The following is a 15,928-nucleotide window of genomic DNA, read 5'->3' on the forward strand; positions in this document are numbered from 1 at the left end:
GGAGAGTTGTGAATGAGTGGAATGGGTTGCCAGAGTCAGTTGTGAGTGCTTTGTCTATGAATGGGTTCAAGGAGAAGTATGATAGATTGTGTGGGTAGTTTGGGTTTCCCATGATAAGTCTTCAGACTCCATGGAGGTGCCCGTATTATAATAATAAAGTAGGCATCAAATTCAACTTATTTTGATGTTTTGTTATGGTTGTCATGACTTTGAGAAGTCACTTTCTCATAAGTACATTGAATTTATATGGAGTTGGATCCTAAATGATTATTTATTTATTTAGTGTAGACTACAACTATATGTCTAGGTTGATTATCCAGTCAACTGCACTTGGCTTGGATGAAGTCCAAGAGATTTCCATTGTATGCATGTTAGGCACATTCTACTGTAATTGTTTGGTGGGGTGATCCATAGTCGCACTTGGGTGAAACAATCATACCCCATTTGTAAAGCTGGTCTACGAATCTGCCATGATTGGTGCGGATTGTGTTAAGTTTTTCAAGGTGGGTCAAAACCCGAAGGCATCTGTGTTGGGTCCACTAATTCCTGGAAGTTCCCTGTTCAAGTGTTACACCAGGACTCTTTCCACTTCTCCTTCATGTTAAACCTTGTCGCTGCAAGATTTTTCGCTCTTAAGATTGGAGGGTGCTTTGACTTTTGTCTATTTATTTCTAGGGGTGGGATTTATTTCTAGGGGTCTTAGTGAATTTGGGGATCTTGGGTTTCCATGATTTGGCTGTATTCGTGTAGAAGAAATTTTGATCTGCAGAGGTGTGGAGGTAGTGATGTTGCTTAGCACTGGGAGCCAGTAGGTTGGGGTTGATTACACAGTTCCAGATATAAGGCGTATAGTGGTGTTAAGCTGAGCATCAACCAAGTACACATGGGTGCGGTTCAGCCATACGGGTGAGCAGTATTCAGCTGTGGAGTAAACAAGACCAAGAGCAGTGCAGCAAAGCATTTCTGCTGAGTCACCCCAAGTTGTTCTGCATAGTTTTTGCAGTATATTATTTCGTGTTTTAGCTCGGATGCTGTGTTAATGAGATGTGGTTTAAAAGACAGTTCTAACCAAAGTGACGCCAAGGTATTTCTGGAATCTGTTGTAGCATAGCAGTTTGTGGTTAAAGTAGACCATCAGTTCTTTGTTAGCATGGTTATTGTTCAGGTGGAAGCATGAAACTTCTGTTTTGCTAGGATTTGGGCATAACCTCCAATCGCAAAAGTATTCATCTAGGACTGCAAGGTCATTTGTTAGTATATCTCCCATTGTAGTAAAGTTGGTGTGTTTGTATTAGGCAAATCTGCGATGTTTAAGTTAAAAAGGAGGTGGAGCCAGGACTGACTCTTGTGGTAATCCGTTATCCAGTGTTCTTTGTTTACTTTTGTTCTTGTCCATATACACTTGGAACAGGCACTTGCTTAGCATGTTTTCAATTAATTTAGCTATTATCTTAAATGCTTTTTTCACTTAAAGGCCCATGTTAAATATGAATTTTTATCCAAAATTTATCAAGTGATAAATTGTTCTTGATATTTTTCAATGTTATGTCTGAGGAGAGATCTGCCAACATATTTGCTTCATTTGTAGATAGAAAATTTATTGTACTGCTGAAGTTGAATGGATTCAAAACCCACAAAACACCATCCTTTTTGTTCCTGGTCTTGGGGGAAAATTGCCGTTAAATCTAAATAACATTTTGAAGTGATCATCATAAGTTTTAGTTAGCTAGAATTGTAATCTTCATTCCTCTTTTTTGCCTCATTCATTCATTTGGGTTCATTAAATCATTGAACATACCAAAGCTGTTATTTTCAGTTCTTTGAATCCGTAGTTTATTTATTATTACTTTTTGCTCTTCTATAACAGTCATATTATTTTATGTTTTCCCTGAAGAGATAAATTAATCTTTCAAAAGTAGAAATATATCTTGAAGGTATCATAATTTAATGTTCATAATTTTCATGTTCACTGATTTTGTAGAATTGCACAAGATTAGTTTTTGTTTGATAGAAATATGATTATTTTTTTCTCTCAACTTGATCTCATGAAAGTGAGTAACTTTCCACATATTGCAATAACATTTTATGAGAAGTGCCCATTTTATCTTACTATTGCAAACAAACATCATTTAAAAGAGTTTAACTTAATAAAATTTACTGTTTTAACACCTGTTGTCAATACTGGTTTCAACTCAGCACTATGTAGCATCAATGTGTGTGCTTTCTTTGTCATTATGTTTCATTTTTGCAACTAATTCTGTTTATTTATCAAGCATATTAGCTATGTTATCAATACAAATGCAACATTGTCTGTCATTTTTAAATCAGCATTTAAGAAAATAACTCAATAATGCTGAAAAACATTGATTGTCAGCTGTATGATTCTTCTTTAATTTCATTTTACTCCTAATCTATGCACTTAACATAGATAAGTGACAGGCTCTTATCAACAGTGTTTGACTCATTGACAAAGAGCATACATCTTTGACATTTTATATATTTTTGAAAAGTTGCTGATGAATATCTTTGTTCTTCATGATTATCTCTTAATTTGAAATGGTATTGCTTTTATTTATGTAGCAAATTGCACTCCTGACATGCAGCACATATCAAACATGCAAGGCATAATGAAACTGATCTCAGTAGTTACCTTTTCTATAATTCATAGTGATATACATGCTCTAAAGGAAATGTGCATTGCATTATGAGATTCTGAAGCAGTTGATGTGAAGTAAACAGCTTCTGTGTACAAGTAGACTAGTCACAAAGATTCTTTACATACAAACTTTGGTTTGTTCTGGATTGGGCTCCTGCTGATGAGACTTCAGTAAAGGTCAAAACTGGTCTGTGTGGTGACCATTTCTATAATACACAACAATACACATGTCTGAAAGGAAGTATGTGTGCATGCATTATGAGATGATATTGAGGCAACTGATGTGAAGTTAACAGCTTCTAGGTACAAGTACAGCTTTTATTATAAGTAGACTAGTAGTGATACTTTACATGCAAACTTTGGTTTGCATATGCTTGGGTAAAGGATTAAAACAAGAATATAACTTCTTGTCATTATAATTTACAATATATGTTGCTCTTCTTCTTCTTTAGCCTCTTCTTTCCATCCACTGCAGGATATAACTTCCTCTTTAGTTTCAGTCCTGTCTGTTTTAGGCCAATGTCTATCATCTCATGTCAGACCTTTGTAAATTATCCCTCCATCTGTGGTGACCTTTCCTTCTCTTGGTATCCACTCAGTGCTTAATTTTGTCTACCTTTCACTTGGCAATCTATTAATATGGCTAACCCATCTCCCGTTTACATGTTTTGCAGCATTTCACAGTAGAATATATTGTTTTACAACATTTCATGGTATCTACTCCAATCATCTCTCTCTAATTCTAGTATTTCTTATTCTATAACTTTTTGTTATGTGGAGCATTCTTCTGTCCAAGACTCTTTTGGCAACACACAACCTCTGGACCTGTTTTTTTACTTGTTGCTCATGTCTAACTTCTGTACGTAAGCATCAGAACAATGCATATATTAAAGAACTTCCTTTTTTTTAGGTGTATATGTAAATCTCTTAATAGATAATCTTTGCCAAAGTGCTTTATTTTCTTGTGTGATTCTTCTACTTATTTCTGTATCTAAAATATCAACAAATATTTTTTCTTAAATCTAACTGACTGAGGTAAATATAGTCAATACGGTTGTCTGTTAATTTTAATTCGACTTGATCTGAATTTGTCATCAGTTTGGTTTTAGTTAGATTAGTCTTTAAGCCTTTTTTTTCCCTGCTTTCTCTATCAAAGCTATTTAGCATTTCTTGAACAACTTCCTTATTTTTTTGCTAAAAGAACAATGTCATCTACAAAATGTACGTGATTGAGATTTTTTTCCATTGATGCTAATTCTAGAATTTTCCCATGAGATGTTGTTAAAGACTTCTAATGTAGGATCTCCTTGCTTTACTCCTCTCCCAATACCATATTCCTTTTCCTAATGTTCTAGCTTTATATTTGCTTTTGAGTTTTGGATATACTTTGTTCGAATGGTTTGCAGTTTTAAGTTGATTATTATTTCTGATTGATATAGAGAATGAAAGGCTTTTCAAATTCTATGAACACTAAATATGCAGGAAGATTGTATTCATTTGCTTTTTCCATTACTTGATTAATAGTGTGGATATGACCTATTGTAGAGAATCTTGTTCTGCATCCTATTTGTTCATATGACTATGCATCCAAAAACCTTGTGATCCTATTTAATATAATGGATATAGAGATTTTGTACAAATGTGATAGCAAAGTGATTGACCTATAGTTATTGATACATCCCTGCTACCCTTTTTATGTAATAAGATAATCAAGAATTTATGCCATTGCACTGAAGTTTTTTTTCTGTAGTTAAAATATCATTGAATATATCCAATATGTTCAATAGAGGGATATTTCATTCCAGTATGTTCAATGCAGGGAGGGGGTTTGTAGATCTATGTTGGAGTCCCAGGAGGATAAGACTTCAAATGATGCTGCAGGATCAAAGCCTCCGGGAAGTTCTGGAGCTAATGTAAATAAAACAACATAAGAAAATGAACCTCAAAGAAAATACAAATATGGGCACCTGGAATGTTAATTCAATGTATCAAGCAGGGAAGATGGCCAATGTGATCAGAGAAATGAAAAGAATGAAGATATCTGTTCTTGGACTCTCAGAAGTTAGAGGGAAAGGAGATATAAGAACAGATGATGGATTTAGATTTATTTACTCAGGAGAAGAAGAACATCAAAGGAGTGCTGGATAAAAAGGTAGCCAATATGGTGGATGGATATTGGCAGAGATCTGAAAGAATGATTGCTTTGAAAATAATGCCCAAACCTAGAAATATCCTCATAATTCAAGTATACTTACCATCAACAGATCATACAGATGAAGAAGTTGAAGAGATCTATCAACAAATAGAGGAATGTTTATATTTGAAAAATAACAGAGATATACTGATAGTAATGGTAGATATGAATGCAAAGTGAGGGAAAGGAAGAGAGGATGGTCTTGGTGGGCCGTTGGGGCTTGGGAGAAAGAAATGAAAGGGGAGACAGACTGGTGGAGTTTTGCAGAAAACACAAATTAATAGTGACTAACACCTGGTTTCAACAACATGAGAGAAGACTGTATACTTGGAGAGCACCTGGACAAAGAGGTTCAGAAATCAGATTGATTATATATTAATTAACCCAAGATATAGAAATGCAATAAAAAATGCAAAAACCTATCCTGGAGCAGACTGCAATAGTGACCATAACCTGCTCACAATAAAAATAAAAATCAGACTAAAACAAACAAATAAAGAAAATGCAACTAGAAAAATAAGAATTTATGGACTAAAAAGAAAAGATATTAGAGAGAAATATCAAGCTGAACTAGAAAATAAGATCAGCAGTGTTGATACTGATAGATCCCTAGAAGTAATCTGGACTTCTAGGGGTCTTGGACTTCTCTTGGAATAGAGATTTTCTCTCTATTCCAAGAGAGAAAATCAATGAATGTGCTAAAGGTCTTCTGGGTGAGGCAGAGAGGAGAGGAAGGAAGCCCTGGATTATTGAGGAGGTGATAGAAAAAATGGATGAAAGAAGAAAATGGAAGAATAAGAACAGCAATGAAGCCCAAGTCAGGTAAAAAGAGATCAAAGAACAAGTAAAAATTCTAGCTAAAAAGGCAAGAAAGACTGGCTCAATCAGGTCTGCAACGAAATAGAAGAAAATGATATGATAGCAAAGGATATGAGAAATGTCTTTGAAGGCTTGAACTTGATTTCAGAGAAGAAGAGAAGGATGAAAAGCAGTGCTTTGAAGGATGAAAGAGGAAAGATTTTGTTAGAAAAAAATGATAAGATGGAAGAAGTATGCTATAAAACTTTATGGAGATGAAGATAATCTAGAATGTGATCAGATAGAAAATGATGATGCTCTAGAAATTAAGGAATGGGAAACCGAAGCAGCCATTAAAAGAATAAAGGACAGGAAAGTTCCAGGAGTGGATGATATTCAAGGAGAGTTACTGTGAGGGCATTGGGAAAGGAAGGAATAAAACTTATATCCATCATCTTTAATAGAAGTCTGGAGGAGGATATAATACCTGAAGACTTTGTAAGAACTATTTTTGTTCCTATTCCCAAGACTACAGGAACAATGGATTGCAACAAGCACAGAACTATCAACTTGATTAGCCACGTTGTAAAAGTCCTAATCAACATAATATATAAAAGAATGGAACAGATGATAGAGAGGGAATTAAATGAAGCACAGTTTGGTTTCAGAAGAAACAGGGGAACCAGGGAAGGTTCCCCTGTTTCTCCTGAGCATAGATATAAAGATTTATATCTATGCTTTGTGGACTATGAAAAAGTTTTCGATAATGTTAATCACTGTGTTTTATTTGATATTTTGCATAAAATAGGAATAGATAAAATATTATCTATTCCTATTATAAAATAAAATAAAATAGGAATAGATAAAATATATACAAGAAACCAAAGTCAGATTTGAAGGAGAGGATACTGAATGGATCCCCATAAGAAAGGGTGTGGGATGTCCCCACTCCTTTTTAATGTCTATAGTGAATGGATGATGAGGGAGGCCTTGGAAGATATGAAAGATGGAATAAAGATAAACGGACACCTGATAAATAATATAAGATATGCAGATGACATTGTACTCATGAGCAAAACAGAGGAGGGCTTGCAAAGAATTTTGAACAGACTGAACAGGGTTAGAAATGAGAGAGATAAAATGAAAATAAACATTCAGAAGACAAAAGTGATGAAGATTACAAGGAAAGGAAATGATAGGATGGAAATCACTTTGAACAGACAAAGAATAGAAAATGTAAAAAGTTTTGAATACCTTGGGAGTTGGATAACAGAAGACAATAGATCTAATTATGAAATTAAGAACAGAATTAAAAAAGCAAAAGCAGCATTTTTTACAAAAATACCACATATTAGGAAACAGAAATCTGAACTAACAGTTGAAAGTAAGAATCCTCAAGACAATGATCTGGAATGTGGGAACATATGGATGTGAGTCCTGGGCGATCAATAAGGAGATGAGTGACAGATTGAATGCATTTGAAATGTGGTGCTTGAGAAAAATGGATCGTATCAGCTGGACTGAAAGAGTGAGCAATGAAGAGGTTCTTAAATGATTCAAAATGAAAAGAGATATATGGCTAGTATCCAAAGAAGAAAAATAGCGTTTGTTGCAGGACATTGAATGAGGGATTCTTCAGGAGAGCTTCCCAGTATAGTATTGCAGGGGATGGTGGAGGGAAAGAGAGGAGGATCCCGACTGCAATGGAAAGACAACATCAAAGATTGGACGGGCAAGAATCTTACAGAAGCAAGAGATAGAGAGGCATGGAAGAGGACTGTTCATCAGCTGCAACCCTCATAAAGAGGAGGCCACAGGATTAGATTATTAGATGTGTGGATCTGTATCAGCCCTACCTAAATATAGTAGAGGATATTTATCTATTTCCTTGCATGCATATAGGTCCCTAGAAAACTAGCAACATTTATTTCATCTCTATTGGCTGAACACTCCTTGGAGATGTTGAGGCATTAGACCCATATATATATATATATATATATATATATATATAGCAGGAAATTGATGATGATCTCCTCTATTGTATTGCACTATGCCTTCCTTATTTTTCAATTTTGGAATTCTTTTTTGTCTTCCATGTAACTCTTGTTTGATAATTTTTCAGAGATTTTTTGTATTCTATTATTCTCTGAATTGTTCTTAAATTATATTTTCTGATGTTGTTTTTGATTTCTTTTCTAACTGACTTTCACATTTCCACAAATTCTGTATAATCATTTTTTTTTTGATTGTTTGATTAGATCAAATATCAATAAAGTAAGTTTTTCTCTAAAAGTTATATTTGCTGGTAACGATTTTCTTAAACGTTTATAACTTCTGTTATTGTTAATGCTATTTCCTCCATTCTGTCAGATAAGTCTAATTCATTCATGCTTTTTTTTCCCTTCAACTTTCCTTCCATTATTTCCTCAAATTTTTCTTCTTTCTGTTATGATATCTTCACCTTCTAGTGTGGATTTTTTCATTAACAATGTAAAAATTAAAATGTAAATTCATGTTTATTTTTATCTGTGCTCTCAATAGCCTATGATCACTATCATAATTGAACTGACTGACTACCAGATAAATCCTCTAGTACAGTGCTTCCCAAACTTCTGGATGTCAGGGCCCCCTTTCGAAAATTTAAAATATTTCACGGCCCCCCGCTCGAAAAAAAATCGTAATAGAGATATATTATTATAATATTTATTGTATTTGTATTCAATACCAAACATACACAGCGAATATTGCAAAAAATAAATGCAAGTATTATATTTTTAGCATCTTACATACACATTTGACATGGCACATTATCTCATATTTTTATATAGATAGATATATTGTTATTGTACATTTGCAGTACAAGCACGTGAAACGTAAAACGATTAGTAATAAAGAAAGAATTAAAAACATAAAAAGAAGTTTAATAACAATTTAATGTGATGGATTTGTTTCAATACTGCTACACAAAAAGTCAATATCAGGTGAAATTTTGAAACTGCAATTCTTAGATTTCTGCTTTGAAATGAAACTTATATGAATAAGCATATATTTACTAATGCTCATTAATCACCGAAATACGCAGGAAGCAAAATTTGTGAGCCCGCATCAATAATCAATGTGTGATTTTTTTTTCCATTAAAATATAAAAAATAACAAAAAAGAAATAATAAATAATAAAAATTAAATATGTTTCTTCTAAGATAAAAAAAACCTTCTTGGTCTTAAAACATTTTCAATTTGTTTTCATTATTTCACGCCCCCCTCAACAAAACCTACGGCCCCCAAGGGGGGGGGGGGCACGGCCCACAGTTTTGGAAGCGATGCTCTAGTATATCCATTCATTTTGTTCACTGTAATATAATCAATTTCATTAAAAACTTTTCCATTTGCAATCTCTAAGTCCATTTTTGTTTAGTTTGCTTTTTAAATAACGGATTTCCTACATGCAATCCCTCGTTTTCTGCAAATTCAACGAGCCTTTGTCCTCTCTCATTTCTTTGGCCCAATCCTTAAACACCTAGAGCACTTTTATTCCTGCTGTTTCCTGTCTACTTTACAGTTAAAGTTGCCCATTACAGTTTTCCTGAGACATACCATCTCCAAGAGTGTTTGTCATAGAAAATCTTGATTTTTTCATCTGAATAACTGGAGATTGGTGCATATATTTGTATTATACTCAAATCTCACCATTAATTGATTTTCAGCCTAAGAGTTGTAATTCTCTTGGATATAGGTTTAAATTCAAGAATGTTATTTTTCCATCTTTTATGGAACATAAATCTAACTCCTCCTTGACCATGATCTTCTCCAGTAGTATGTAAAATATAATTGCTTGTTTCAGTAATTTTTTCTTTTGTTCTTGTTTCAAAAAGTCCAAGAATATCCTAATTTATTTTTTCCAGTGTTTTACACAGCTCTTCTTTTTAAGTACAGATGTTCAATTTCCTTATCAGGGTGCTCTTCACAGATGTACGATCTAAAAAGGACCTCCCATTTGGGTTTGAGTTGATTGTATCATTAGCCTGTAGATATCACATTTGAGAAAACATGCCCATTTTGGCCTGGCTGATATTGTCTTTAATTCTTAACAATTCCATTTGTTTAGAGGAGGGGAGGGGTAATATTGGTCAATCCTCCCATGCTGACCAGGCATCTTGAGATACTAGATAAGCCAAATATCTGGAAGAGAAGACAAACTGACACTTCATGAGGAGAAAAAATATAGTAAAATAGGAAAGATTCATCCATAATCCTCAAATACTCTTTTAGCATTGGGGGAAGGAGTAAGAAAGAAAAAAGAGTATAACAGATATGTATTACATGAAGTAAGGGATGGTCCAGAATCAGGCACCTCTGGTTTGCCATTTCCTTACTCACTAAAGTGAGCCCTTCAGTGTGAATAGGAAAGGATAAAAGTAGGATAACAATCCTACTTTCACATATTGTTATTATACGGACACCTCCATGGAGTCCAAAGACTCATTGCAGGAGACCCAATCTATCCACAGAATCTATCATACCTCTCCTTGAACCCATTAAGAGACAAAGCACTCACTACTGACTCTGGCAACCCATTCCACTCATTCACAACTCTCCAAGCAAAAAATTTAGTCCTCACACCCTTACTAACTACTACACCTTTATTCAACTTCCAGGGATGACCCCTTGTTTTGGTCCCTCTAGCCAAGTGCTGAAACATTTCCCTTGCATCTATCCCATAAAACCCTTTAAGCAACGTAAATGTTTCTATCATATCCCTTCTTTTTCTTCTATTAACCAACTTCTGCAATTCACACACCATCAATCTATGCTCATAGGGAACACTCCACAAGTCACTCGCCTCTGAATCCTCTCCACCACTTCCTCATCCCCCAAGAAATGCAAGGTACCAGACTTGAGCACAGTAATCCAGATGTGGGTGTATCAAGGCCTTATAAAGAGGAATTACAGCTTTCTTATCTCTACATTGTTAATGTGTTCTTCACTAGCCAAGTAAACTTGGCTAGTGAAGAACACATTAACAATGTAGAGTTCCAAGTGGTATTCTATCAAATGCCTTTGCATAATCCATAAAAATCATCATGTAGCCATTTCGTTTATCCAATTCAGCTGTTACTCTGTAATAAAAATTAGTAAAAGGCATGACCGACCCTTCACAAAGCCATTTTACTCTAATACAGTATCATATTTTTATCTAATGATTCTTGAATTCTCTTTTTGACCAATTTTTCTAGTACTTTTACCACCATGCCTGAGATACTGATTGGTCTATAATTTTGCTATTGCAGTCTGAGAACCTCCCTTATACAAGGGGATTATTTTGACCTCTTTTCACTCCCTTAGAACTCTACCAGAGCAGCAACTTAAAGTGCCTAGTCAATGGCATTGCCAGTTCCCTTTCACATTCTTGCAAAACTCTAGCTCATATCCCATCTAATCCCACAGCTGTATTTGCATTGAGATTCTGCAATATCCTAAAAGGCTCCAATTCATCCACCTCTATTCTCACATTAGTGTCTGTCACATAGATTAAAGCAGTAAGCTTACTAGAATGACATACCCTTGCAAACGTGTCACTCAGTAACTCAACTATTTTACCTGCTTCTGTCTTCCCATGGTCATAATCACTCATTAAGGTTACTCTTCCATAGTCATTCTTCCTCTTACTTGCCACATAACAAAAGAACTCTTTGGGATATCCTTTAGCCTGCTAAGCTAGATCTTCTCATAATTTGATTTTGCATTCCTTGCCATGCTGGTCACCTTTCTTGCTTGAGCCTTGTACTGTTCATGAGTTTGCTGGGTACCTTTCTCTTTACATAACTGGTCAGGGGTTGTTATCAGGTAGACATGAAAGAGATTTTTCATAGAATTGGAGAGGGGAGTAGAACAAGAGGCCATTGCTGGAAACTGTATGAGGGTGTGAGCAAAGGAGGTAGAAGCAGGTTCTTTGCATAGAAGGTAGTTGGTGAGTGGAATGCATTGCCTGAGTGTGTTGTGGGTGTGGACACATTGAATCAGTTTAAGACGCAGTTGGATGAGCATTGTATGCAATAGTGAGTACCTCCCCCCCCAATGAGTCTGAATCCATGGAGGTTGGGTGTTGATGATAATAATGATATCCTCCACAGCATTTTCTTCTTCTTCAGCTCATGCTTAATGATATTACTCATCCATCTGACTCATACCCGATTTACCCTCCTTACCCTAGGTATACAATTTAATACTGCTTCCTGTAGATGACCCTTAGCTATCTCCCATGCACTATTAACATCCTTACCTTGCAGTGTTTTATGCCATGGTACAGATTTAAGCATGTCATAATCACCTGTCTTGTAGTTCCACAAATACCCCTTCTTGATAGAATATTCCTCATGTTTTACAATCTTCCAAGTCAAGACTGCATGATCACTTTCACCAATTGGAGGCAATATTCTCACTTTGGTTATGGATAGCTCTTCTGATCCTATGATCAGGTTCAATATTCTTCCACCCATAGTCCCCTCCATTTCATGCTGCCATAAGCAATTTTCTCTTAGCAGGTATATAAATTATATTTCCTTCCTGCCATGTGCTCTTTCTTCCTTCTACTCTATATCTCCATAGTTGAATTCCCCCATAATAATTACTCGACCTGTACTCATTGTACTAATTTCATGATGCATGTCTTCCAAATCGTCTGTGGAATTCCCTGGCCTATAACCAAACCAACTGTGTATTTTGTCTTACTGGCCTTAATCCCACATCAGATTGCTTCAAATGAACAGTCACCCTCCTGCCTGTCTTCCATTCGTTTTGCTTCGATTCATCTGCTATCATTAGCAATACTCCCCCCCCCCCCCATCCTGTCTTCTCAATCTTGCCTGAAAATACTACACCCTTCACATTCAATCCCTGTAACTTTATATCTTTGACAAAAGGGAATTTTTGCAACTCGCTATGAGAAACTTATATTTATCATTTTTTTTTATTAAAGCTTCATTTGAATATTTAATCTAAACTTATTTCCTATAAATACGTTGCTATTTTTTAATGATGATTATTGAAGTCTGTTCTTATGAAATGGATTTGTAGTACGACACTCATTAAAAGAAGTTTTCACCTCAGTTTATATATATATATATATAAACTGAGGTGAAAAATTCTTATATAAAACATATATATATGGGTTGAAGTAAGCTTTTCTTAAAAATATTCTTCATGACTTTGTTTTTTTTTTTCAGGAATGCTTTACCAGGGTTGCAAAAGGTCACATCAGTCTCTCATCTGCTGTATTTCCTAAATTAATAAAAGGTAAACATTTAAGATATATATACTTTTTTAATTTTCTTTTTACATAAACATACATTCATAATAGAAATGCATACTTACATTGTTATTTTATTACATTACTTCCTTATTCAGAATACAAGAAAAAAAAAACTGATCTCTCTCTCTCTCTCTCTCTGAATTTAATTATATCAGTGGCCAACAAAATTTTACAAAGCCCCAGATTAATTTAGTCATTTCTTATAGATTTCAAGGTACTGGACATGAATATGACAGACAATCACGTGAAGGCACCCAATTCTGCAATAATTTCTTATATAATAGAGTAATATATACTTATTAATATACCAGTAAATGTTTGCTTCTATGTCCAACTTTGCTTGTATAGCTGCTCAGGATCATCTCTAGTGAGTGCCAACATAGAAGTGGACCACTTTCTCTGGTATTGTTTCTCCATCGTTGCAATTTCCTGATGGAAATGTTCACCGTGCTCATCACCAACCATACAGCAGTTGTCAGGGAAGAAATCCAAGTGGATTTCTTCCCTGAAATGGAGCAAGTGTATTTTTAAGGACTTATTGCAGCCAAGTTGGTGATACAGAGACATGTCCTCAACCGGTTCCTTACAGTTTTCTGCCCTGATATTTCCAAGGAAGTTAGTTGACACCAGACGAAACACGTCCCAAGCTTTTTTCTCAAACCTTGTAGCAGGTTATCGAACTTCTCATCAATGAAGAGCTCTCGGATCTGAGGACCCAATAATCTATCCCTATAATTTTCACTTCACTGTGTCGAGGAAATTTGTCAGCCATGTACTTGAAAACGATCCAGTCTGGTCCATGGTTTTTACGAAGTTGCAAATGGAAGCAGGTTTCCATTATGCAGCAACATGGCTTGAGACTCAATTTCAGTAGGTCTATGAGTAGTTGCCATTTGTGCAGGTCATGTTTGATTCAAAGGGCATTCATCAGGCAGTCTACATCATAGCACAACAGAAGGTCATTTTCCTTTCAGGAGGAAAAGTATGAAGATAGGAGATAGGTTGGTCAGCAGTTTAAGCATGCAACTATTGACAAGAGAACTTAGACCTTTTTTTTTCCTGTCATTGATGTCTAGTCTGCAACTGGCACTTCCTATCAAGGCTAGTTTTGTCAGTGTTCGGTTGTGCTGTGCTATGAATACCCAGAATGCTTTGTGATTGGGCATTGTTACTGCCCTCTTGGTTTCATGCATTGGGCACTTGCACGAGGCCAATATTTAACTGAGAAGAAAACTATTATATGGTAATGTGAAGACATATCATTCTTTCAAGTAAAAAACTAAAATTGTGGATTTCAAAGGAAAAATGCCCATCTGAACTAAATAAGTAATAGACAATAAAATAATTGATTGAGTCAACAATATTAATTGTTAATAAATTAAGTTACAGTGAAGATTTAGAAATTTCTAACAAAATTAAAAATGCTCCAAAGTAAATCAAATAATAAACAGCACAATAAGGCCAACAATAGCTTTGAGAAAAATCAGACTAAAAATGTATAATATTTTATCAAAACTAACATTATCATATGGCAGTGAAGCATGGATAATAAGAGAAAGCGATAAAAATCATTGGAGTTGAAATGAAATATATGAGAAGAATAGCAAGTTGTACGACACCAGATAAAAAGAAGACATACTGAATGAAATGAACTAAACCAAATACCAATAATAGAAACCATAGTAAAATACAGAAATAAATGGAAAGTGCATCTAGAATGAATGGAATATAATAGAATACCCAGTTTGTAGTTCTGGTGTGAACTACAAACCAAAAGGTCATAGAGGCAGACTGCTGAAATGCTGGGCTGACCAAAACAGGCCACCTGGCTTAGATTCATGTTGGGAGGAGGTAGAAGAAGAAGAAAACTGGTTTGAGGCTTTCTTTTGAAGTTTATGAATTGCACAGGAATTTTCAGTCCTTTAGGACTCACTGTTGCTCTGATTTCATTTGGTAGAGATTTTGAAGGAAAACACTTTTGAAATGAGAAAATATGGAACCATAAGGTTAGAGCAACTCATTCCATCCTACTTATTGTCACCATATTTGCTTCATGCAGTAGGCATAATGGACACTTACACATGACCTGTATTAAACTGAGAGGAAAAGTGTTTTAAGAAACTTAAAATACTTATTTATTGCATAGGAATATTCAGAACTGCTGCTGAGATTTTCTTGGTGGAGATTTTGGAGATAAACACTTACACTCTATATGGTTCTTTCTGCCACAAAGGGTGGTACATGCTTTTATGCATCCTGATATTCCTTGTCTGAGGAGATGCTGTTTTTTTTTTATACCTTTCCTGCTCTTCTTTCTTCGTTATGTATCATTCATCTGCTGTTGCTGTTGTTTTACTAACTCTGAAAATCACTTTAACCTGTTTGAGTGATAAACACTTACACTCTATATGGTTCTTTCTGCCACAAAGGGTGGTACATGCTTTTATGCATCCTGATATTCCTTGTCTGAGGAGATGCTGTTTTTTTTTTATACCTTTCCTGCTCTTCTTTCTTTCTTCATTATGTATCATTCATCTGCTGTTGCTGTTGTTTTACTAACTCTGAAAATCATTTTAACCTGTTTGAGTGATAAACTTTTTTTACCCTTGAAGTTTGATTACCTGCAATGCAACTTCCAAACAGTGAGGTAATCTTTCTCGGTGATTTTGTGTCCACAACTTCAGCTGGCCTCCTTTTCCTAATTCTACTCTAATTGTTCATCTACCAACAAGAATACTTCTTATTCTTCTCTGCTCAAACACCTTGGATTTTGATTCATTTAACCAGTTGAAAAAATACACTATTGAGGTCACCTTTCCTTTTGTTAACTTAGACCATAATCTCATACAGGTTTCATCTCTAGTAGGAAACATCAGCCATTCTCAACTTCATGTCCTTAAGCATTAAAATAAAATACCAATGTGAAAGATATCTGTTGCTCTGATCATGTTATGAAAATCATCGATTTATT

General features: G+C 35.0%; 1 protein-coding gene across 3 annotated transcripts in view; it reads left to right on the forward strand.

Annotated features, from left to right (window-relative positions):
• LOC150102909 (xaa-Pro aminopeptidase 1-like) overlaps positions 1 to 15,928 on the forward strand; it is a 416,385-nt gene that overhangs the window by 277,144 nt on the left and 123,313 nt on the right. For all 3 annotated transcript variants that reach the window (XM_090398386.1, XM_090398385.1, XM_090398387.1), the window contains one exon: positions 12,872 to 12,941. In XM_090398386.1, the coding sequence (XP_090254512.1) occupies positions 12,872 to 12,941 (70 nt within the window). The remainder of the gene's footprint in view (positions 1 to 12,871; positions 12,942 to 15,928) is intronic.

The sequence above is a fragment of the Typopeltis vanoorti genome, chromosome 9 (genome assembly GCF_054136105.1).
Source record: "Typopeltis vanoorti isolate ZY-2024b chromosome 9, IOZ_Tvanoo_1.0, whole genome shotgun sequence".
Classification (NCBI taxonomy): Eukaryota; Metazoa; Arthropoda; class Arachnida; order Uropygi; family Thelyphonidae; genus Typopeltis; species Typopeltis vanoorti.